Below are 24,659 nucleotides of genomic sequence, written 5' to 3'. Positions count from 1 at the left end.
TGTTAAGACTTTAGACACTTTATGGACTTAGAAATATTATAACTGATAGTAACACAAATTAAAATAAACTTTTTTGAAATTGCAATATAAGACTTTGACAAAATTTAGAAGTAAATTACAATTTCTTCAATTGTGACAAAGTTTGAAAGTAAATTACAAATTTTCTAGTATTAATTAAAAATATAATTCAAATTAAAATTGAATTTACTTTCGGTTATCGGTTGGTTATCGGTTATATAACCGATTTTGAGCAAAATGTCAAACCAGAACCGACCCGAACACCGTAAATTTTGGTTCTCGGTTAACCGAATAACCAAAAACCGTTTACCCACCCCTAATGCATATATCTCGACACAGTGTGGGAGGATCGCATGAAATCGTATCCAACTATACGTGTTCTTCAACATTGACAAATTTATGGTCAATTAACCCTGCATGATCACAGAGTAGACGGCATAGTCGGCCCAACGTGTTTCTATCCATCCGTAAATTATCAACACAAGCCCGATATGTGAGACGGACTAGCCTATCTAACTGCTTAACATGAGCAGGAATTGAATCGAGAATTTGGGTTGGATCCTCTATGCACCAACGTTTGCGTTTGCGGGTATTTGTTCCAATTAGAGTCAGTATGAAAGATATCAGCAACAAATTAATTTGACGATTCCTTAATATATCCTCAAGCAAAATCAAAACGGTTGTCATCTCATCACGTTTGCGGCCAACCTGATGAAGGAACACATACAAACAGTTGGTTGCGAATCCTATTGTGACATACTAAGACAATCAAACAGACATACAAACATCAATTCCATAAAATTTAGAACAACAACTACTCCGTGCAAATGCAGCACGATGAATGTGCTATTTCCAATTGAAACCAATGCAACACCCACTGAATTTAGAAGTACTAAACGAAGTCAAATCCTTCATTCACAATGTGGTAAACACCAAAGTGGATTCAAGATTGACGTCCATACAATCGAGGCAATTGTATAATATATGACACTGACCACATATAATACTCTGCAAGCTCACTACATACAGACGGTGCTATTACCATCAAAAAATAAAACAAAAGCCTCTGAAATGGGAAGAACTATATTAACTCAAACCCTACCGACAAATCGATAATCGCAAATCTAGAACGAAGTCATAACAATCGAGACAAGTATGTAATTCCCAAGCACACATGTGCAACCAATTGAAACACATTCCAAATTGGCGATGCAGACGATTTCAATTTTCAAGCATCGGTGTGATTGTTGCGTAGTTGGGAATTTGTGTGCCTTGTGAAATTCCTCTTCACTAGCCATGGGTAATCGCTTCAAAATCGAGCCCAGGTTACGATATCACCAAGATTGGTCGATGAAGCTGCAAATCAATAAAAGATTGTAAAGCAACACAAAATTAATCAGATGTTCTTACAAAATCGATTGGTTACCTAAAAATGACGGCCAACCTTTCTCTCAGCAGAGGCTAAAAAATGATAGAGTGAAGGGGTATAATGGTCACTTGGCCGAATTTCCTCAAACGGGCTTCGCGAGATTGAGGATTATCCAGGGGGGAGACCTAGTTAGGATTATATGCTGGAATGCAGTTAGCTATTATAAATGCAACCGAGTTTTGATTTGTTTACCGAGTCGACGAGATAGTATATCAGTACAACTGATGAAGCTCGTTTCATGCATGTGTTTTATAGTAAAACTGCACTTAAATCAGTGAACTAACGATCCTTTTTTAGCCAGGTGTGTGTAAATTTCGCCCTAAACCCAAGATCGCACAATTCAAGAAGGCGAGAGCAAAAGCCGAAGAAATGAGGGAAAAAGGGGTGACATTGAGCTGATCAAGTCGAATATCAATCGGAGCCAGCCAGACTCTGTGCTGGAAAGAAGATTACAAAACTCCACTCTAGAGTGTGAAAGGAAGAAACGTCATTTCGGGGAGGTGATACCCTAGGATCAGAGCCCTACGCCTCCCTATATAAAGGAGCCTTACACACCAAGAGAAGGGAGGTCCCCCATTTACATTTCCTACTTAGTAGTTTATGGGGGTTCTCTTTAGAGTAGGTAGGATATTAGTCCTCTTCTAGGGCTGAAATCAGAGTCTTCCTTTCATTTCCTCGCCTTCAGTTGCTGCACACACTTGGTTCCGTCTAGATAGCCGGTAGTTTGATGTTTTAATCTTCGTTTTCTTGCAATTTCCGTTTCCGTTCCGTAATTCCACTCCGAGGAGAGGTGATGAAATAATTTACCGCTTTCCCAGCTTAGTTCCTGTTTTCATTTTGCTGTAATTGACTCTTTTCTGTTTTCTACTTGTTTAATCTAAGTTTCCGTTCTCGTTTCTTAGCTCCGTCTTGTTTTATGTTCTAATGTTTAGATCTGTCTTCGCTTTTGTGTTTTACGTTGAGTCTTAGCTTAGATTTGATGTTTTCTGTTTAAGTCGCCTTTCTCTGTTTAGATCTAAGTGTTTTCTTTTTTCGTTTCTGCATGAAAGTGTCTTAGTTTGCATTTTCGTTTTTTATGTGTTTTCTTTTGTTTCGTTTTCTTCAACTTTTCAGATATGTTATTGCTCTGTTTCTTTATGCTGATTTGTTGAAGAAGATTCTGTTAAAGTTGTTTTACCTTTTCGTACTTTTTGCAAGGGACTGACAATCTCGTTTATTATGTTTGTCTTTTTTATAGTAATGTTTATCGAGTTGATCAGTTAGGTTAGTTTAGTTGTTCAGTTTAGCCTTTCTTTCCAACCCAGTAGATAACTTAACCCAACCCCAAAGTAAAGCATGGCAGCAGCCAAGCCCCAAGCCGTGTCACACAAACAATGTCCAATGCCTCAACTCAACTCTGTGGGATCGATCCTTACTTCCCTATACTAGTTAGTTAGTATTAGTGGGTTAAGGTTTTTGTTCGATCGCCCTCCTGTCAGCTCTTCCCTTCTTCTCACTCGAGTCGGAGCCACTCAGCTTGATCTGAGCTTTTACCGGATCCACTATAACCCGCATTTTGCATGTAAACAGACAGAAATAGATTGGCCTGATCAGGTCGATTGCCCAACTTGAGCAGTTCACGACGACACACACCAACTTTAAAGAGAAAGAAGAGAGCGTGCGAAAAAGGGAGGCCGAACAACAACCAAATAGCTGACATACGTCCGATGGGCGGCCTTATCAAGGCCTATCAGTACAACCAAATGAGGCCTAACAATAACACATTTCTTATTTGATGTTTATACAATATTATTCAAGTAAATAGATAGTGATATAAAAAGGATAATAAAATAAAAAAGAATAGTGAAAAATGAGTATCTTTTCAAGTTTATATAATTTCATCCAAAGTACTCCAATATGCATGTTATATAAATTTAAAATTAATCAAGTTATTATCATTTAAAATTTTGGAAAAAGTTTCGTATACGAATACAATCACTGTAAAAATCATTTTTACCAACCAAACTCTTCCGAGCACTATCCTCATGCTGAGCACATTTCTTAGTACATTGTGTACTACTACTAGGCATTTTCGAGCACGATCAATGTGCTCGGAATATATTTCGGGACTTGCAAGTAGATTCTGAGCATTTTCAAGCACCAAAGTGCTCATGAAATACTGAACACCTTAAAAGTGGTTGAATATCGGTAGGGGTGAGCATTCGTTTTTGTTTCGGTTTTTTGCCCAAACCGAATAAAAAATTGAAATTCTATGTAGATGAAAATCGAACCAAACCAAATTACACGAAAAATCAAAATCTGGTCTATAAAAACCGATTTGAACCAAATATAACAGAAAGTTCATAAATATATCGAAAGATCCAAAAACCGAAATCCAAACTACAAAAACCAAACCTGAAATACCAGAATTGCACAATATATCCAAAAGAACGAAAAAAATTGAAAATCTAAAAATCAATTTTCTCGTATCAACCAATTTACATATCCAAATAATTTTAATAATTTATCAAATCTAAATATTATTATATTTATTAATATGAATTAAAAAAATAAACTAGTTTATTTTTAGGTAATAAATTAATGCTCATATTAAAAAGAAATTCGATTTTTTGGTTTTTCGATTTTCTTTTTCGATCCAAATCGAAAAATCGAAATTAGCCAAAAGTTTAAATCGAATCGTACTAGAGAACTGAAAAAAAAGAACAAACCCAATTTTAAATTTCTGTTTATTTCAAATCAGATATTCGATTTTCGGTTATTTTACTTACCCCTAAATATCGACAATTTATTGTAGAATAAATTTATATAAGAAATATTTGTCATGGATATAACCTAGCACCATTTATATGTTCTCGAAAATACCAAAAGGAAAAATTATGATAAATTAGAAATAATAATGTCCTTCGCAAATGTCTTAAATTCTGAGTCGTCCTTGTCGAGAACTTGTACAATGTGCTAAGAAAAATCCCAGCACCTCTTAAGTGCTCGCGGAATACCGAGTTAATGTCTGAAATTCTAAGTTGTGTTGTCCGAGCATATTGTACAAGTGCTCGGTATATTCCGAGCACATCGTATAGGTGCTCGGGAGTATTCAGATTTTATGTACACTCACATTTTTCTTTCTTCTCCTTTTCTCCTCCCAAGATATTTTTTTATCTTCCCTCTTATTTCTTCAAATTTTCAGCAATTTCTTTGGATTAGAAGTGTTCCCATTTGCTAGGACTCACCCTATCTCGCCATCTTCTAAATTATCTAGAGGTATCATCGTTATTGTTAGTCTTTCTCTTTAAATTATTTGGTTATATTAATTGAAAATGTGATATTTATGTTCATTTTAATTTAAGGGGCATTATTTTATGTGACATGGTAGTAAAATGAATACTATAATTCGGGAAGAGAGTGGATGTATGAAAGAAAATTTCCTACTGGAGAGTACAATCTTGATTTCAATGATGGTTTACATACGTTTATAAGTTTCGTTCTGCAACATCCCTCTAGAATGGATGATTCAAAAATTAGATGTCCATGTGCATATTGTGATAACAAAAAATTTCTTTCTACGGAAACAGTAAGGAGCATCTTATAAGAAAAATGATTTACTTGAAATTATTATGATTAGAGATTTCATTACAATACAAAAGCTTCATCCCGTTCAATACATGGTTGCATCAATGGATTTTGATCTATCATCGAATCTGCACCAACATATGGTGCATGATGCGTGTGAATAAACAACCGGTCACGACTCTTATAATTTTCATATGCAACATACTGTAGAATATGCTCCGCGTCACAATGATAATTAAAAAAAAGTGACGCATAGGATATTTTCCAGCTGGACCAATTTCCAGAATTTTGGAATGAAGTCCTACCTGCGTGATTGGTATTGGGCTTGGGCTGGCTCTATTAGATATGAGAGAACACGTCAGACACCGTGGAAATAACGGTGATTTATTTAGACAAAAAGAAAAAAAATGAGAATTTTGGTGGACCAGAATTGGCTCCGATGACTACCGCCACCATCTCTGTCGTGGGCCCCACTAGCTGGGTTCAGACTCAGAGGAGACTGAGAGCCTATCCAATTCCGCCGCGAGCTGCTCTGGTGGAGGCCAGAGGAGCAGCCATTGAAGAGGTCACCCTTGCCCGGTTGAGAGACTCCTCCGGCGCCGCCCCTTCTAGACACCGAGCCGATGATATGCAAGCCGAAGCCGCGGCAATGGCTCGCGCCGCCAACGCCTCTGTCTACAGCGCCGACCTCCTCTCCACCAAATACGGCTCGCGCCCAATCAGGGTCGCGCAGAGGGCGCTCGAGATATTCGCCGCCCTCGGTTCCTTCGCCCTCAGTTTGTGGCTAGACCAACTCAAAGGCCAGCTCGATCAGAACCAGAGGCAGCGAGCCGTCAATCTCAGAAACACTTTAACAAAATTGGGCCCTACATTTGTCAAAATCGGCCAAGGTCTATCCACCAGGCCTGACCTGTGCCCGCCTCTTTACATCGAGGAGCTCTCTCAATTGCAGGATGCTTTGCCCACATTTCCAGATGCAGAAGCGTTTTCTTGCATTGAGAGAGAGCTTGGATGCTCGCTTGATTCCATCTATTCATCAATCTCTGCATCCCCAATTGCTGCAGCCAGTTTGGGGCAGGTTTACAAAGCCCGGTTGAGCTACTCAAGCCAGGTTGTTGCTGTGAAGGTGCAAAGACCTGGCATTGAAGAGGCTATTGGCCTCGATTTTTACCTAATCAGAGGCCTCGGCTTCCTCATTAACAAATATGTCGATTTTGTTACAAGTGATGTTGTTGCTCTCATCGATGAATTTGCTCGGAGAGTTTATCAGGAACTTAATTATGTACAGGTTAGTTAGTTGGTGTTAGCAAGATCGTGTTTTGATTGTTTTCTTGTACCAATTTTTTGAATCTTTTTGCAGGAGGGGCAAAACGCTCGGAGATTTAAAAAATTGTATGCAGACAAAGCAGATGTCCTTGTTCCGGATATTTACTGGGACTACACTAGTGGAAAGGTGCTGACTATGGAGTGGGTTGAAGGAGTGAAGTTAAGTGAGCATGAAGCCATCGAGAGACAAGGGCTCAAAGTTTTGGACCTAGTGAACACTGGTATACAGTGCAGTCTTAGGCAGCTGCTTGAGTACGGCTACTTTCATGCTGATCCTCATCCAGGGAATCTCTTGGCAACGCCGGATGGGAAGCTTGCTTTTCTCGACTTTGGGATGATGAGTGAGACTCCTGAACAAGCAAGGTCTGCCATAATTGGTCATGTTGTCCACATGGTCAATCGAGACTACGAAGCCATGGCTCGTGATTACTATGCTCTGGACTTTCTCCCTCCAGATGTGGATGTGGCTCCTATTGTACCAGCTTTAAGGAACTTCTTTGACGATGCACTCAATTCAACTGTGAGCGAGCTCAACTTTAAAACTATTGTGGATGGCTTGGGCGCTGTTCTCTACCAATACCCGTTTAATGGTGACTATCCTTTTCCTTGAGGTCATGCCAAATTTATCTCGAGATACTAACACATTTGCTGTCTTTGTTTCCCATAGTTTGTTTCTAAGAATTAGATTATATATTAAATGTCATGAAGGAGGATGATACGAAAGAGAAGAAATGTGAACATATATAGGGTGGTCTGATTTGGAAACCATATGCTTTATGATTCTTAGTTTCCACGTGGTTGTTAATGCTTAAAATCAGATAGTATCATGGATCTTTTAATTCTGAGGATAAGAAAAAATCTCATTCTTTATCACTGAAACAAGTGCAAAAGCTTCTAAGAAACTCATAGAGATGATCATGCTCTTTCACATTGTGTGTACATTGAGAGGGAATAAAACAAGAAACTTTGGCTGGATGATAGAGCTAACTAGTGAATCATAACAAGGTTGAAAAAAAGTGAAGCTCGCTTAGCTCTTAGACAAAGCTAACTAGTAAATCAGAATAAGGTTGAAAAGAAAGTGAAGAACGCTTTAGCTCTTAGACAAGCATAGCATTTGTTATCGGCTATTAGCTGGGTAGGCCCTCCATAGCCTGACACGAGTTCTTCTCCTGGTATCTTTATCACTCTTCATTCAGTCATACATCATTATTTGATTTCTTCCTATTGCATTTGAGTCTTGTTTCTATCAATATGATTCAAATAGCTAGCTTTAAAACTAATTAAAACCCTAAAAGAAGTGTGAAGGATTGTGCTAGCATGGTAGACAAAGGCATTGAAGCTTTGGAAGATATAGTCTGTTCATCAATATGGATTTGCCCCTAGAATAGCTCCAAAGACCCTATAATTTTTCTGGAGTTTATCAATATGGATTGACCCCTAGAATAGCTCTGAAGACCCTATAATTTTCTGGAGTTCATCAATATGGATTTACCCCTAGAATAGCTCCGAAGCGCATCATGTGCGACTCTTTTCTTTCAAGGAGAATACCATGGTTTTGTTTAACACATACTTCTGACTCTCACAATAGGAGTGTCTTGGCTGGAAATATACGTTCACATGAATGCTACAGTACCAGCTCTTCCTTCTAAATCAAAAACAAGAACAAAACATACACAGCATTTATTTTTATGATCCTCTATAATTACAATAACATTTTGGATGTAAAATAGCATACAGTTCCCATATCCAAAAACTTCTAGCACCCATGTATTGTTAGCATGGGAGACCCATGGTGCCCATATGTCGGGGGAGGGGGGTCCAAGAGCTTTAGCCGATTATAGTGACTTATTCTTTTCCTAAATAGTACTCCCTCCGTCCGACTGAAGATGACCTACTTTCCTTTTTAGTTTGTCCCAACCAAGATGACTCATTACTAAAAATGGAAACACCTGTATCTTCCCTCTCTCTTACTTTATTCTTTCCACTCAACACACAAAATTAAATTGCATAAAATCCCATTCCGCCCAAGGAAGGGGTCATCTTCCTTGGGACGAAGGGAGTACTACTATATACTTAGTTCAGTATGTAGTACTGCAGTAGTAGTATCACATCAGGAGTCTATCAACTTGATCATAGTATTATTCTGGGTAGCTACTATAGCGAGGAGTTTTTATCTATCATAATATTCATGGTATCACTTCTGTCAGATAAATGTTCATAGGCTACAGTTTTTTCCATGTTGCGTCTCACCGGCTTTTATTTTTTTGCAGTGCCTGCATATTATGCTTTGATTTTAAGGTCTCTCACTGTTCTAGAAGGTTTAGCGCTGTACGCTGACCCTAATTTTAAGGTGCTGGCTGCTTCATATCCATATTTTGCTAAAAGGCTTCTTACTGATCCTAATCCATATCTCAGAGATGCTCTTATTGAGCTGCTTTTCAAGGATGGGAGATTCAGGCATGTAGTATCCTAAGTACTACTATCATTTTCTTATTCTTTTACATGATGAGTTATACTCCTCAGCATGTTGTTCATTTAGAAGCTTGGGTAAATTCTTTGCCACAGGTGGAATAGACTTGAAAACTTGCTTGTTCAGGGAAGAAAAGACAGAGATTTCAATGCCAAAGATGCTTTACAACCCGTCCTTAAATTACTATTGGGACCAGATGGTGAAGTACTCAGGAATTTAGTAATAAAAGAAGCAATCCAAGTAACTGAAGCTGTTACTGTGGGCTCAGTGATTGAATCATACAAATTAGTTCCTGATTTCATAAGAACTCTTATTTTTAATATCAATGGAACTACTAGTCCATTTGTAATGAGCAGTGCTGAACAGGAAAGTATGATGGAGCTTAGGGCTCAAGTATTCAGAATATGGGAACTCTTACGATCGTCAGATAACTTTGATCCTAGTATTTTACAGCCTATACTGCAGGTAAGTGGTACATATATTTGTGTAATACATGCTTGAGTTCAAAACGCTCTGTTAAAATTTATATTTTTGAACACTGGTAATACATACAATGTTTCCGAAATCTCCAAAAAGTAGGGAACTCCATCTGGCATTTATTCTATATGTTATTTATTAACTTAATTTATTGTATATGTCCATTAAGGGTTTTGATCTTCAGTTCCTTTGGGGTTTTCAGGTTCATTTTGCCTGTCTGAGTCATGTTTTTGCACGTGTGTGACTTGAGAGGATGTAGAAAAATATGTAGTCCCGTCTTTATGGTGCTCCGTTATTATAACAGACTACTATACACATTTCCATCAATTTGTGCCCCTTTTCCACACATGTCTTCTCTATAATAGAATATCCTACTTCTGGAAGGTGATCATTTAACGGACCTTTAACATGCCTATCTTTAGTCTAATTTGTAATATGCTAAATGAAGTTTCTTTGGTAACTTCCTCTCAAATTTGGTTTTGGAAGAACAATGTCTGGCAAGCAAATCTTTAGATGTATTTACTCTTTCTATTTTCATATATAATTTACTTTTGCATGCTCCACGATTCTGTTGGAGAAGTGTTAAATTTGAATGTTTGTTTCTTTCTCTAGTTCTTAAACTGTAGTTCAATAACCGAATGAAAACGTAATATGATGATTTGGTACAACATGGTTCAGTTTATGTGGTATCCATGAGTTGCAATTCTCCGTTGGAGGATATTAGTAATTATATGGGGTCTTGTGCTACTAAAATGAAACTGCTGGAATGTACAAAGGCTAAAACCCGCATATGCAGGTACTGCAAGAACCCGAAGCAAGGCAACTTGGTGGGCGTGTAGTTGGTGGAATTACTCAGCGTCTGGCTGCTCGCTTGCTGCAGCAAGTTCTGGGGGATCCACCAGGCGCTGCTTCTACAACATTGTAACTGCTCTTTCCGTCTGTTATTTTTTAAGAGCGGTTCTTAATCTTATACACAGATTTGTCAGAGTGATCACATCTGAAATTCATTATCTTAATTGAGAAGTGAAGAAAGAAACCTTATGGCTCTTTTTTTTTTTATGGATGGCTCCAACCTCCCATCCACATGAATATGCAATTAATCTTTGACTTCTATATCATTGTTCTTCTGTAAACTTGAAGTGATGACATGATACCATGCCCATCAATATGTGAATTTTGAAGCTCAGTAGGTTTATCTTGTATAGCTCTGTACTATGTAGTAAGATATCAATGGAGAAGAATGTAAAACGATTCGCATTACAATGTTGAAATTTATTTATTCATTTAGTAATTGTTTGTGGGGGATGTCATGGTTTATCTGTGTCTGTTATCACCATATGTTTTCACTTGTAGTCTAGCTTCCCTTGCTCCATTAGTTTTGATTTCTTACAGAAAGCCAGAAATTTTCACTTGAGAACTAACTGGACAACTCAACATTTTCATTAAGGAAAAAATTATAATGATTTTGCTTCAAATGTTCTATAATATATGCATGAGATGAACATGAAGTTGGTAACAATACTATATAGTTTCATACTGTATTGTATTTTCTTCATTGTAAATTTGATGTAAGAGAAGGAATTGTGGATTCTCTCAATGCTATCTATCACTTGACACTTCTCATGGCATCATAAATCTTGACTAGCTCCTCCTTCACCATGAAAAGAACAGATGCAGCAAATACACTTTGTACGATCTTCGTGCTCATCCCTTTGTAGAAGCTCCTCACTCCTTCGTAACGTATCATTTTTATGATGGCATCAATTGTACCTGTTCCGTCACAAAACATATCCAGATAAAAATCTTGTTATGTTTCAAGCAGAAGCAGACACTACTAAAGATATTGTGGACTGGTAATTTTGCAAACCTGAGTATCTTAATGAAAGATTTCCACCAATCTCCTGCTTTGCTTGAAGTCTTGACTGCATATTCACCACATTATTAGCCACAACGAAAAATACGGTACACTACCACAACACTAATTTTACATCATCCACTGTATCATAAAAAAAAAAAAAAAAAAAAAAAAAAATGCAGAGATTACTAAAAATCAGGTCTCTGTATTGTTGTTTGACAACACTATTATACACATTTATTGTAAGTACATCATGTTCATGTCGTATTAAAACTCATGGACTCTTTCGTATTCTTCACTTCCACAACAACAAAAACCAGATCATTCCAGAATACAATTAGTTAAGAAAAATCAAGACTTCAAGTATGAAGTATGAATAGATGATCTTACCTTGACAACTAACAGTGGATATGTACAAACAGTTGCCCCTAGCTTTGCGATGGCCCCCACTAAAAAGATCTAGTTAAGATGAAGTAACAAACCAAACAGTTTAGCAGTAAGACACGAGTTAAACAGTGATTACAAATTTCCTTACCAAGTGGAAAATGCAAAAGAGGCCATGCAAGGTTTGTCAGCAGATTTACCTCTATGGCTTTTATATTTGTTGATCCTTGTTTCTTAGCAGATCGTTTACTCCTCAGGTGTTTTAACAAACTCTCATAAATCATGAACTGAATTGATGGATTGCAGACCTGGGAAGCCAAAATCAAACAGTATTTTCAGGAATTCAAATACTAACATTTTCAAAGGCTGACTTCATTAGAAAATAACACAGCAAACTAACCATTATTAGCGTTGGAACAATGCCTTTCCAAAATCCAGCAACTCCTGATTCATTATAAACTTCACATGCCTACTAAAGATAATCAAATAGATGTCCGATTAATAGTGATATCAAACTAGTTAAAATCACAAAAACATTTTACTGTAGGAGGAAATGCAAGCTAAGCATGCAGTTCACATGTAAAATCTAGCTAAGAGTGCATTAGAAATTGTATACAGCACCATTCGATTAAAAAAATCATTCAAACTTTGAGCAATTAAAGAAAGTTACCACTTTCAAGCCTAAATTTAGATAGTAAAAGGACAGAATGATACAAAAAGGCAAGTAGTATTCACCGCTTGAATTGTTCCATAAGGGCGAGGCTTTATCGAATCAAGTTGAGCCAATTGCGTGGTCAAAGAAGATTGTGATAGAGCATTTTGTGAAGCTTCCTTCAACAGAGCTTCCTTTTTGGCCTCCACAATTTTCCTTTCTGCTTGAGTATAGGTCTGGAAATGAAAAATAACTTGAGCCAACAAACATATATCCTCAGAAAGTGTTTATCACGTGGTCATGGCAGCAAATACATAAGCTCTTATAGGCATAAACTCAGCAAAGAAAGCAGAAAAGTGAAGTTTTTGTGCTGAGCATAAAAGGGAAGAGGGGGTACCTGCATACGAGTTACAAGAACCCATATAGGGTTGGTGAAGAGTACGTTGAGAGAGCTGCAAGAGTGAAGAGTTATAAACACACACAAAGTGAGGAAGAGAAGAAACTTAGTATACTACTATATAATAGTCCTAGCCTACCCAGCAAGTGCAGCCACAAGAAGCCAAGAGAGCATTCCTGGAGTGCCATCTCCTCGGCCTTTTCTTTTATTTGCAAGGGCAAGGGCGACAGCCTTGTTTTTGAAAGCCTGGTAAAAGGAGTAATAGATTCCCTGGAAACTTCAAGTAGGGACAAGGAATTAGCAAGCCAACAAGATGTAATAGCAATTCAATTGACACCTCACTCACCTGAGAAGCTGCAGTGCCGAGCAGAGATGGTTTGAGGCCACTGTAGAGTCCTCCGATGCCCTCACTTCTAATGAGGTGAAAAATCTGAATGAGAGCAGGTGATGATGCACTTGGAGGAATCGACTCTTTAGCAATCCTCTCTGTCTGCTGCCGTGTATTCACCTGTGTATTCTAAACTACTCAGCTCTCACCTTGCTTCTTGTTAACCCACAAAGACAGAGAGAGAGAGACAAAAGCTTACCGTCTGCAGAGGGTAAGTAATGATCTGGGCAACAATCCCTCCTCCAGCTCCGGCAATCCCATTCACTATGGCGTTCGACATTCTACTGAATATCTCCAAGACTCGATTTTTACTCCTCTTATCCTCAACATTTTCATTTTCTTTTTCATTTATAGCCACCAGCGCCTACAAACAAAAAAAAATCAACTGAAAAGACACACGTGCCCACGAGGGTTTTAAATATTTACTCAATTCGATTTGAGAGTGCAAAGAGGAGAGACGGAGGTGATGGAGAAATACGTTGTGGGCTCGGTGCCGACTGTGATGTACATACCTGAATACATCTCCCCAGCTGAAGAGGAACTTCTCCTCAAAAACGTATGTGTCTACTACTACTACTACACTAACCCTAAACCTCTGCTTATTATACTAAATTCGTTTGCAGATTGACCAAGCCCCGCTTTCCAAATGGAAGACTTTGAAGAATCGGAGACTCCAAAATTGGGGTGCCTAAACATACCTAAATTTACCACTTTTCTTATTAATCTCATACTGATTCGGATATTCTATTTTCAGGAGGAGTTGTCCACGAAAAAGGCCTTCTTGCCCAACAACGTGAGTTTAGTTTCTTCCCTCACTAGCTCGCATTTTCTATCACTCTTTGCTTCTAAGAAATGACAGTAGTCATCCACTGCTCTTGTGTTGTGAAGTTTGGGTACAGTAACAGAAACTGAATGAACAACTTCATTGTGTTTTGCAGTGCCATCTTGGCTTAAAACAGTTACAAATAGAATATACGAGGAATCAAAGTTGTTTCCCTCGGCAATCAACCATGTCCTTATCAATGAATATTTGCCTGACCAAGGAATTATGGTGGGTGCTAAATTCAAGTGTACATGTATTTATTCCGTATCATTCTTTATGTGATTTTGTAATACTGTCATATGGAAAGTAGCACTAACTGCCAAGAAGTTGTATGGTCTTTCCTAGATTGCTCCCTTTTTTTTTACAATTTCTTTTTTATTAACAGCCACATCAAGATGGACCTGCATATATGCCTGTGGTGGCAATCCTGTCACTTGGGTCTCCTGTTGTCATGGACTTTGTTCCTCATCCTAAGTTAGAAAGCACTGACCAAACATCAGAAAACGATACTCAAGACATGATACATGATGAACCTTCACCTACAGAGGCCAAAATAACCAGCAAATACCTTCCTTTTTCTGTGGTACTAATGCCTCGTAGCTTGCTGCTATTTAAAGATATGGCGTACTCAGGTTGCTATTTATTTTTTCGTCCGTTTGTTATTGCGTATGTTAATCCCTTGTTCGCGTTTAAACATATAAATCTTATGTTTTCTTCCAGGTTATTTGCATGGCATAAAAGATTCGGAGGATCACTACTATGATGAGGCAAGATGAGACATACGGACATTGAAATACAGAGACAGGCATTTGGTTTGTATAGGGAATATTTATGGTTCTCCTTTTGGTGCAGGCTGTAAACACTACCAATGGTCCTAGTCCTGATGCTGGAACACTGACAGGCTTGGAAACTGATGGAGAAGATGGAGGTGACAAGGTGATTCACCGGACTACTAGAAGAATTTCTCTTACGTGTCGGCTAGTGACAAAAGTTCACAAACATCTAATAAAGATTTAGAACGATGAGTAGATGAAACATTTTAAGGACTTTTCCTTGCAGCAAGATTAAAAGATCTCTCCTTCCTTGATCATAACGTAGTAGTGTATCTGCTTTATACCAGAATAAGTTTCTCAATAAGTAAGTGCAAGTATGAATTACAATGTGAAACTTATGTGTGACGAACGTCATTACCTTATTCCCAGTTTGGCATATGCATGCATTTTTGTTTATATATTTGAGGCAATGCTGAGCATGTGCATGTACATGTTAATTAATAGTACATGAGAAAGTAATGATAAGATATGGCAATATAGTGGTTAAATGTGTGTATTCATTCTGAGAATGAAAATGGATATACATATATATGCACATTTATTTAGACTAGCTAGCATCTTCTTTTTTCTTCTTCTTCTTCTTCTTCTTTAAGTGTATAGAGCGAGCCTGGGCAGATCCTTGACAATGCCGCAGAGTTCCTGTTTGGCAGGGAGGTTGTACTCATCCCTCAAGGAGAGTGCCGGTGAGACAACGCTAAAGTAGAACTGTTGTCCCAAATATGCCCTCTCCTTCATATCAGACCTCAAGTTCCACATACCAGCATTGTCAAGAGTGGTCATGATTGCCGCCCACGAGTTAGGGTACACCTGAATGGTATGCCTGCTCACTGCATCCAAAAGATTGTAGTTCTGCCTCTTCTTGGGGGTCCACGTCCCAGGTTCAATTGCAACCGCAAAGAAGGAGTATCCATCCAAGTGCCATGTTTGGATAGTCTTCTCGTGGTTCTCGAAGATGATCTCCACGAAGTTCCTGAAGGTTGCATTCTTCACGCTGGGTGCCACCACAACTTTCTCCCCTTGTTCTGCCTCATCCTTCACAAGATCGTATTTGAACACTTGGTCCGCCTTCCCGTAGTACTCCGCCAGTTTCAATGGGGTTTCACCATCCACATGCGAGACACCATTGACAGCGAAACGGAGCTTGCCATCCACCACTTGTCGAGAGTTTGATAGCTTGATGGTGCGGGTGATGTTGATCTTCCCATAGTGGTAGGAGCCTTGTGGGTTGGGGCGGGCAGCACTGGCGGTCAGGTTCCACCTGAAGGAGCGGAATTGGTTGATGGACCATGCAATGCCGACGGAATTCTCAGGAGGGGGTAGTGGAATCTGGGGTGATGCAGGTCCGTTGCCATTGGCGTAGCGGATAGTGGCCACTGATGTGAGGACTTGCTTGAAGAAGCGGCTGGAAGCAACAAAGTAGTAGTCCTTGGGGGTTTGATCAGCGGTGACCAAGAGAGACATGCATTGGCCGACGTGGATATCCATGGAGTCGTACTCATTCTGCACGGTGTGGGATCCCTCCATCTCCACCAATTTCATGGCATGACCCTGGATTCTGAAGTTGACACTCAGCCTCATGCCCACATTGCACACCCTCAACCTGTAAGTCTTTCCGGCCTCCATGGTGATGAGTGGCTCAGCAGCAGCATCGCCAACCTTGTTAGAATTGCCATTGATCTGAATGCCATCGGGTTTGCCAATGGACCGGCCGGAATCAAGAATGCTCTTGAGGGTCTTGTGGCCCTTGTTGTACCAATCTCCGAGGAGGATAGCATGATCTTCCGCAGGATTGTCAAAGGGGACAGGGATGAGAGGACGGCTGTGGACCTTAAGCATGCCGATGCCCCCAGAGGCGCGGTGGAGGGCGGTAGTGGGGAAGTAAATATAACTGCCTATCTGGTCCTTGACTTGGAACTGATAGGTGTAGTTGTGGCCAGGGAGAATGGGGCACATGGTGGCGGGAGTACCGTCCTGCCATGAGTTCTTCCTGAGCTGGATGCCGGCCCAAGTGAGGAGGAGAGGCTCATCGATTTCGTTGAAGACATTGACAACGATGTTGTTGTTGGAGGTGCAGTTGATCTCAGGGCCGGGGAATTGGCCGTTGATGAGAATGCCCTGCTGAGGGACCCCCAACGGAGAGATGGTGCCGTAGGTGACATGCCATTCGAAGAAGAGATATGGATCCTCTGCATTGACAATTGACAAGAGGCATAGGAGAGGCACACCCAAAATAAGTGGAAGGACTGTCCTCCTAAAAGAACCCATTTTTTTTTATTGTTTATTTATTTTATTTAAAGAAGAAGAAGAAGAAAAAAGAAGAAGGCTAGCTAGTGCCTTCTTCTGGCAAGAGAAGAATGGTGTTATGGAATTCAAAGTGAGATTGAATATATAGGAAGGTTTGTTATCTAAATGAATGGCATCTCTTCCTTCATCCCTTCATTTTCCTTCTCTTCCGCTCCATTCTTTCTTCTTTTTTGTTTCTCTTAACTGAGCCAAAGGTGTCTCTTTTATTTTCATATTATCCCATGCTTCATACCCTAATAAAAAATTAAATCGTGCAACTCTAATTTCATCAATCGTTTTAATGCATACCACCATATCTTTAATAAAATGGATCATGTTTCAAAATTTTAACTACTACTACCTCCGTATTTGAAAAATAGAAACATTTGAAACGACACGGATTTTAATGCACAATCGGTAAAGTAAGAGAAAAAAATGGGTAAAGTAAGAGAAAAAGTAATTGGAATAGTATTAGTGGATTATGGCATCCACTTCCTAAAATGGAAAGTTTAGAAAGTTTTTATTTTTAAGGAACAAACCCAGATGAAGTTTTTTTAAGACAAGGTGGTAGTATGCTTTTAATATGGCTATATTAAAATTGTATTTTCGTAAAGAATTATGATTTGACTAATGTAGAGTAAATACTAGGTGGTACTACTGTTATTGCCTTACACTAACCAACCAAAGTTTGATTGTTTTGTACAAAACTCTTGAACAAATATGGTTGGCAGAAGAAGACCATGTAGTAGACGGCTCATGTAGTAGACCCATCTTTGTGGCTGGCTAATGTCTGAGGATTTAGTGAATAAAATATGTTAAAGCAATTCTGAATCAAGTTATCATTTTCTCATTATGCAAACTACTTAGCCAGGAATTTTCTTATATAATGACATTTCTGTTTCTTGTATTTCTATCGATATGCATATATATGTAATCGTCTCATGTGTGTGATTTGTAATGAAGAAAACAGATAAGAATAATTTGATTCATGTAGATACATGAATCAACTGTACTGAGACATTCATCTCTGACATAACAATTAAGGATTAGAACATTTGGCTAAAATGTGAATTGGTAAAAACATAGAATTAACTTTTTGAAGGATAAGATCAATATCAATCAATTCATCAAAAACAATTGATTAACTCGAATTATTTTACCAATCTATCCTATCACTCAAAGTATTCTGTTTATTGTCAAACAAAAGAAACACTCCTATAAGCAAAAAATACTCCACTCAAATAATCAGTCGACAGTCTTGCAGTTAGTCGTTAGTCATTACACAGACACATATAAGCAAGAACTGCTCACTCAAACAAACAAGTTTCAACATTCATGACATGGTATCCCTTGCGAAGAACACACATCAATTTCCTAGCAGAAAACACACTTCCAATCTATTCAAAAAGACATCTAATTAAACAAAGGAGGCCAATCTTTTGGCAGAAAATGTGCTTATTTGTTCATGTATGTATCATTCATTCTATCTAGAATCAAGCTGAAGAAGACGAGGGCAGACTTATTCAGATGAAATCGAGACATGACTAAAGCCGAGCACTACACAAGCAGCAACACAGACGTGCACACCCAATCAATCAACCATAATAAATAATGTCACAGATGACAGATCACAATTGGTTTTGAGATACAGACTGGTTGGCCACACTCTCACCCATGTTCACCTTTGAGGAGGGTCCACGGTCCTTACATTTGCACCAGTCATGCCCTCAATTTTATCTTTTGTGATCTCCACAAAGTGACCCACCATTTCATGGAACTGCTTCAGACCAGAGAGTGGGAGAATTATGGATGAACGATCTGAACCAGTAACCTGCATTCCATGTTTTCATTAAGTCTAAGGGAAGTTGCATGATACGAACTTTATCAATAACTGATTCCCTTAACTTACCTCTGATATTCTTAAGAAATGACCTCTGTTGTTGTTACCCAGATCAAAGAAAAATTTCTTTTGATCAGCTCTTATCACTTTGGAGACTCCCATATTACCTATGTCATCAGTTGCGGGTGGCAGATCAGAAGAGCGATCAACATTCACTTCAGCTGCCGGGGCAGATCGAGAACCATGACTTGATATAAAACCAGCCCCCACATCATCTGAAAGCCTGACAAGGCGTTCCGGAGCTTCAGAGTTCTGCTGATATTTACACAACCAAAAGTACATACATGAAGGTTTGCTTATTGAGGCAATCAATAATATCTACAACTACGTAATGAAATAATGACTCTACATACCTGATTTGGAAGGACGACTAGCTGTGAAGTTTCATTTATTTCGCCCAAAATATTTCTGAAGGCCGCCCACCCCTCATCATGAGCATTTCCAGCAGGAACAATAATAGTACTGCGGTTTCGGCTGACAGAAGCTTCGGATATCTGCAAGCAAATTCTAATTAGTAAAAAAATGCAGACTTTCAAGACGTGACTTATTTACTCAAGACAACTTCAGATGCAACAGCATCTTTTCCATTAACACGCACAACAGCATCTTTTCCTTCTAATTATATAGAAGTATCTTCCAAAAGAATGCACATGGTTTATATTTCTGAATTCAATAACATGTTTCTGGTTAATGGCCTTAACTTTTTTATTCCCATTCATTAGAAGTATCAATACTAGTACCTTGTGAAATTAAAAATGTGCTACTGCAGTTACAAGCATTCAGAATTAAAACCTAGAAACTCCATAGAGCTAGATATGGGAACTGTAAAGTTGAACTGTAAACTCCATCAGCAAACAGTGACGCTTTTAGTTAATTTAATAAAGCAACAAACTTTACACAAATACACAGACCTCCTTTTTTCAAAAAGAGTACAATGATATTGATCATTGCTATTTAAAACTACAAACCCATGCTTCTGAATTGTATTTTGAACAAGAAAGTTTTCAAGATATATGCATTCTTGTATTACTCAAACATGTTTGATTGATACGCATGCTTGTATATTGGGAATATGATATTTTTGAATATAACCACTAGAATGTTTAAGTGGACATAAACTAAACCAAAACTAAAACTAAATGTTTAACATCGAACACTTGAAAAATTAAATTCTTTATCAATGAAACTGTGAACGTTGGATTCAATAAACACGAATAACAGAAGCAAATAATTGCTGATAAATGATTGAGAGAGAGGAACTAACTTTGAGGAAGCGGCCCCTTCTGTTCTCCCCAACATCAAAATAGAAAACCTGAAATCCGATACAAGGGAAGGAAAAGTTAGAAAAGCAGGAAAGAAATTGAAGAAAGGGAAGGGCGTGTGGGGCATGCCTTGGTATCGAGCTGGAGTTCTTTGCTAAAGACATCCTGGTCATCGGAATTGACATAGTAATTGAAGAGGTCGAGGAACCAGGCGATGCCGTTGGAAGGTACTATGATGGTGGACCTTGTGGCGGAAGTCTTCTCGGAGATCTTGAGGTAACGGCCGCGGGGATTCTCCTTGAGGTCGAAGTAGAATAGCTTGTGCTCCACCTGCAGCGTTTTGCAGAGCAGCTCCACATCATTCCCCCCTCCTCCTCCGCCGCCGCCGGAAGAATTCCCCTCCATCTACGAATTGTGGCAGAAATTGGGGAGGTTAATAGGGTTTTGAATTTAGGTCAGTGCGGTGTTATCTAATCTAGTCATTTTGGGGAAGCTGCGTTTCACCACATGGCCAGCCCCTAATTCTCAATTTCCGATTCTGCCCTTGTTAATTTCTCTATTTCCAAATTAATTTCTCGCAACACTGTAATTGTAACCTTCCGGCGCCGGTGCCTTCTCTCTCTTTCTCACTCTCTCTCCAATGCCTGCTGATTTGGAGAAGGGATCCGTCCCTATTCTCAAGTCCCACTTGGACCCCCAATCCTTTCTTCCCTCCCACCCACCTAATTTTGCTTCTCTGAGTCTCTCTATCTTTCAAAAATGAAATCAATTCTTCCTTTTAAGGGGTGTTGTTATTTATGCATGTATATGCCTTTTTTACTCTATTAGCTTTTTCATATACTCTATGAGCTGAGCTCCTTGCATAAAAATGGTAACTTTATCCTCCCACATAGTTGACTGGATTTTGTTGTGGCAGTAAAAAATGTTGTCAGCAATTTAGCATCTCACTTTAAGGAAAAGTTAAGATTCTTCCTAACTCCTATCGTTCCAATTGGTCATTTGTCATGCTGATGTTAGCTAGGTTAGTAGAGGTACTTCTCTCTCTCTTTTATGTGTGCGTGTGCCTCTATAATATTTTTATGTTCCTCCTGCTTGTAGCAAAGTCCCCACAAACTGATTTATGTGTCTGCTTATTTACCATTACTGTCGATCTTGTGTAGTGGAATTCTGTGTCTCCAATGGATTCGTCCAACATCTATTTGATTTTGATGGACTATGGTTAGTTCTTATAGTACTATTTGCTTTAGGAATCACATACTATTACTTTTATCTGGACTAAATATTTCTTTTCTTATTGCTTCCAGGCATCTCTGAAGCCAATCATTTTGTCATTTAATAGTATCTTTGTGGATTTCTGCACTGATGCTGTGCCCATTTCAACTGGACCACATCTGTTTCTCAGTTTCCTGCATCTTTAATGGAGTAAGTATAATTCCTCCATTGATTGCCATTTTTATGTTCTCTCTGAACTTCTTTAGCTTCTTTAATGTGTAGCTATCGTCTAGTACTTTAATCCAGCTAACATTTGTAGTTGAAAGTATTTGTTGTTTAGTCTCTAATATGTCCTCATTCTGCTATATTGGCTGCTTTCTTTTGGCCCGGAGATGGGGAAATTAGGTCTGTTTGCCGGTGGAAAATGTTTGGGAGGAAAAGTTTGATATTATATTCTGGAGTTCAGATATATGCTAATTAAAGAATGTGTTTGAGAAACATGGATGTGGTTGGTTATGTTATGCAAAAAAAGAACGAGAAATAATTTTGCAAGGAGAAAAAAAAATGCACAAAGCATCGATTTATTAACTCTAGTGATTGTATATTATGTTCTTCATGTTTAAGGAGTAAGTATATTGTATCCAATCAACCTGCTTCAGGATAGCATGTCGGTGGTGAAGAAAATGTGATCCTTGGACTTTCTGTTGCCAAAGCTTCCCATAATGAGAATCCCAGTTTCATATTGGGGGTGTGGATAGAGAAGTATCACCCTGTTTGTGTGATGATATGCTTAACAATTGATGGGAAGATCTCACTTTTCCATTTTACTAAGTAATTTATACCATATTTTATGTTTGCTTTTTACTTGATTAATTTGATAGTTTTTCTGTTGCGTTCTCTTTAGAAGCTACACGTCAATAATTTTCCCCACTGTAGTTCTCCAGGCGCTTTATCATCAGCTGGATGATGTGCATCCAATGAGGAAGATGATGCTTCACAGGAAACGGTGAAGCACATGCCCCTGATTTCTTCTGCAAAGCATGGGATCCCAGACACTGAAAAGTTGATGAATAAAGATTTCTTCTCAGGAGAAGTCGTGGATGGTGATACGATCCCACATCGGTTTCACACGAAAGTGTGGAATAGCATATAATAGGGAGTCAACCCTTTACTTTTGACCATGGTTTTGGATTAAGTTAGGGCTTCCTATCTTATATGCTTATCAATTTGGTGCGGTGAACGTGGATCTGGATGTCCTACGGAAAGGGGCTACCCGTAGGTGTGACCAAAGGGGTGCCACCGAAAAATGTGGGCCCGTGGCTTTGGGTTTGCCACCCGGCGTGTGCCGTCCGTGGACGTCCGGTTTAAAAGAGGGATGGATTGATACGATCCCACATCGGTTTCACACGAAAGTGTGGAATAGCATATAATAGGGAGTCAACCCTTTACCTTTGACCATGGTTTTGGGTTAAGTTAGGGCTTCCTATCTTATATGCTTATCAGATGGTGTTTCTTGTCAATCAGTAAACAACTATACATCATTTGGATCTAATGTGGAACCATTATTACACAAATTGCAGCCATCAATCACTACTCCAAGCACATGGCATTTATTGGGATCAAATGCAAGTATTGATGCTTTAGAAATTCCTGATGAGGTTGATAATTCGGATAAAGGCGCATTACAATCTGGCACTAGCATACTGAAAACTTCGACAGCCTTGAAAGAAAAATCTTCTGTTGCAGTTACTCCACTTCCTTTGGACAGACACTACTGAGTACACATTGGACTAGAAACCTACTACCAGCATATCCTAGTTCACAAGTGCCTTCAGGGTGTATTGTTGCTTCGGGAGATGGGTTCCAGTCCGAATCCGAAAAGGAAACAAGCGAACTTGTCTTCATTGTTGCTGATGCAGAGTAGTTTTTGATAAGGAAAAGTGGTCCAGTCTGAATCCAGGGACCTAATCACATTCATCTCCACCATTGCTGATGCAGTCTGAATCAATGAAAGGAACTGAATGCATCGCCGTCTCCAACCTCGCTGACGAACTTTGTGCGGCATTCTTTAGTTTCTCATTTCTGGCATCATACCTTTCTCACGATAAACCCTTATGCTTGTGTTTTCATGGCTAGACAGCGATGTCAAATGTGTTGCCTACATGATATACTTGAAAAAAAAAATCATTTTATGTACCTTGCTTGTCTTCGATTAGTAGGCTTTTATGATGAGCTTTTTCAGGTTACGGTATCTTTAGGTTGAAGAAATGGCCAAACAACTTGATAATCTGCTTGAAGGCAATGAAGGAAAGGGTTGGCTTCAGGATGCATCCATAATTCTCATACAGAAATGAAGGGATATGAGCTCTTTCCGGAAAATGTGGAATGTGGATGGTTTGTTCTCCTTCTCGTGACTCTTTCAGTCTTTCCTGTAATAAAATGTGTAGCTGAAGGTGATATGTCTTCTTGCTCCTCTAAACAGCCTGCCAACAATTTGATATATGCATCCCTTCTGCTACTGTTTAGTTTTTTCAAAGTTTACTAACTCCCTCTTTCTTGGCTATTATGCAGGGATAGGGGTTATTGAATTTAGAAACTTGGGGAAACTCAAGTTTTGCTTGATAAAACAGTAGAAGGTTTGATCTTGCTTTTGATAAAGTTTGCAGTGCAAAGTTAATGTTGCATATGCGGCACAAAATGGAGTAAAGGTTAATTTTGGTCCTAAACATACGACCAAAATACAAATTTGGTCCAAAACTGTAACACCCGGACTTTTTCCATTTTTTTTTCAAGTGTTCTTGAAAGAACATCGAATATTAAAGTCAATTCTCGCCTTTGTATTTTCGAGTCGATAGAAGGAAAATATATACAAAATTGGGCCAAGCAATTATTCTTTTCCAAGCCCAAATTATTCACGCTGATGAAGCCCACTTTTATAAGTTAAATTGGCTATTCTTTCCACCGATCTGAACCCCTCTCAAATATGCTACCCACTTCTCATTATGGTTGCGAAAAATCTGGCCATGATACCTCAACAAACAAATTAGAAATATGTTTATGTATGTATATGTATCACCACCACTCCACGATCATACAAAATTCTCACCCACTTTCATTCGAAATCCAAAGAGAAATCAGAGAGACAGAGAGCTCCAATAGTGAAACTCAATCTCCCAAATCTGTTCTCAAATGGTTTTCACTGGGCGACGGACGGGAATGGAGAGATGGAAGGCGAAAGCAGCGGGGTGCTGACTCTGTGTTGGCAACAGCGACCATGGCGATGAAAACGGCCTCGACGCGACAGCGGGGCTGCTCCATGGTAGTCCGATGAAGCGATTCACGGAGATGCAGCGGCGCTGAGTTAAGGTGATTAGGCTAGTCGT

The 24,659-nt window shown here is 38.9% G+C and overlaps 5 protein-coding genes and 1 long non-coding RNA gene across 13 annotated transcripts; 3 read left to right on the top strand and 3 right to left on the bottom strand.

Moving 5' to 3' along the window:
• Positions 1–5,384: 5,384 nt before the first annotated feature.
• On the top strand, positions 5,385–10,574 carry LOC125189177 (protein ACTIVITY OF BC1 COMPLEX KINASE 3, chloroplastic-like). Its single transcript, XM_048086474.2, has 5 exons — positions 5,385–6,302; positions 6,375–6,930; positions 8,611–8,797; positions 8,906–9,275; positions 10,084–10,574. Exons 1-5 carry the CDS (start codon positions 5,454–5,456, stop codon positions 10,210–10,212), a joined length of 2,091 nt encoding a protein of 696 aa, XP_047942431.1. The 5' UTR covers positions 5,385–5,453; the 3' UTR covers positions 10,213–10,574.
• A 131-nt stretch (positions 10,575–10,705) lies between these two features.
• Positions 10,706–13,320, bottom strand: LOC125189335 (peroxisomal nicotinamide adenine dinucleotide carrier-like). 2 transcript variants are annotated; one of them, XM_048086649.1, is made up of 10 exons: positions 13,163–13,320; positions 12,922–13,083; positions 12,715–12,845; positions 12,576–12,630; positions 12,262–12,414; positions 11,927–11,995; positions 11,727–11,834; positions 11,533–11,601; positions 11,155–11,209; positions 10,706–11,057 (listed from the first exon to the last, which is right to left on the bottom strand). In XM_048086649.1, exons 1-10 carry the CDS (start codon positions 13,241–13,243, stop codon positions 10,894–10,896), a joined length of 1,047 nt encoding a protein of 348 aa, XP_047942606.1. In that variant the 5' UTR covers positions 13,244–13,320; the 3' UTR covers positions 10,706–10,893. The 2 variants fall into 2 exon arrangements, with proteins under 2 accessions (XP_047942606.1, XP_088922302.1); XM_089066176.1 differs by having other exon boundaries at positions 12,922–13,092; positions 13,163–13,301.
• Positions 13,321–13,364: 44 nt separating this feature from the next.
• On the top strand, positions 13,365–15,015 carry LOC125189557 (oxidoreductase). Its single transcript, XM_048086840.2, has 7 exons — positions 13,365–13,519; positions 13,587–13,647; positions 13,718–13,756; positions 13,902–14,014; positions 14,172–14,418; positions 14,507–14,553; positions 14,639–15,015. The coding sequence occupies exons 1-7, from the start codon at positions 13,430–13,432 to the stop codon at positions 14,801–14,803; spliced, it is 762 nt and encodes a 253-aa protein (XP_047942797.1). The 5' UTR covers positions 13,365–13,429; the 3' UTR covers positions 14,804–15,015.
• An 84-nt stretch (positions 15,016–15,099) lies between these two features.
• On the bottom strand, positions 15,100–17,388 carry LOC125189250 (L-ascorbate oxidase homolog). Its single transcript, XM_048086575.2, has one exon. It carries the CDS (start codon positions 16,882–16,884, stop codon positions 15,208–15,210), a length of 1,677 nt encoding a protein of 558 aa, XP_047942532.1. The 5' UTR covers positions 16,885–17,388; the 3' UTR covers positions 15,100–15,207.
• An 805-nt stretch (positions 17,389–18,193) lies between these two features.
• On the bottom strand, positions 18,194–20,469 carry LOC125189424 (purin-rich alpha 1). 2 transcript variants are annotated; one of them, XM_048086730.2, is made up of 5 exons: positions 20,194–20,469; positions 20,067–20,114; positions 19,156–19,296; positions 18,812–19,057; positions 18,194–18,733 (listed from the first exon to the last, which is right to left on the bottom strand). In XM_048086730.2, exons 1-5 carry the CDS (start codon positions 20,467–20,469, stop codon positions 18,581–18,583), a joined length of 864 nt encoding a protein of 287 aa, XP_047942687.1. In that variant the 3' UTR covers positions 18,194–18,580. The 2 variants fall into 2 exon arrangements, with proteins under 2 accessions (XP_047942687.1, XP_047942739.1); XM_048086782.2 differs by having other exon boundaries at positions 18,812–19,054.
• A 272-nt stretch (positions 20,470–20,741) lies between these two features.
• LOC125189616 (uncharacterized) lies at positions 20,742–24,109 on the top strand. Of its 6 annotated transcripts, none has more exons than XR_016136013.1 (6): positions 20,742–20,867; positions 20,981–21,095; positions 21,225–21,282; positions 21,369–21,486; positions 22,213–23,670; positions 23,848–24,109. It is a non-coding gene; the product is annotated as an uncharacterized LOC125189616 (long non-coding RNA). The 6 variants fall into 6 exon arrangements; XR_016136012.1 differs by lacking the exon at positions 20,742–20,867 and adding an exon at positions 21,936–22,107 and having other exon boundaries at positions 20,895–21,095; XR_007170840.2 differs by lacking the exon at positions 20,742–20,867 and having other exon boundaries at positions 20,895–21,085.
• The last annotated feature ends 550 nt before the right edge of the window (positions 24,110–24,659 follow it).

This window comes from Salvia hispanica, chromosome 2 (assembly GCF_029641045.1).
Source record: "Salvia hispanica isolate PSC_SH4W2 chromosome 2, Shi_PSC_v1, whole genome shotgun sequence".
Taxonomy (NCBI): Eukaryota; Viridiplantae; Streptophyta; class Magnoliopsida; order Lamiales; family Lamiaceae; genus Salvia; species Salvia hispanica.
This window is presented reverse-complemented; position numbering and strand designations above follow the sequence as displayed.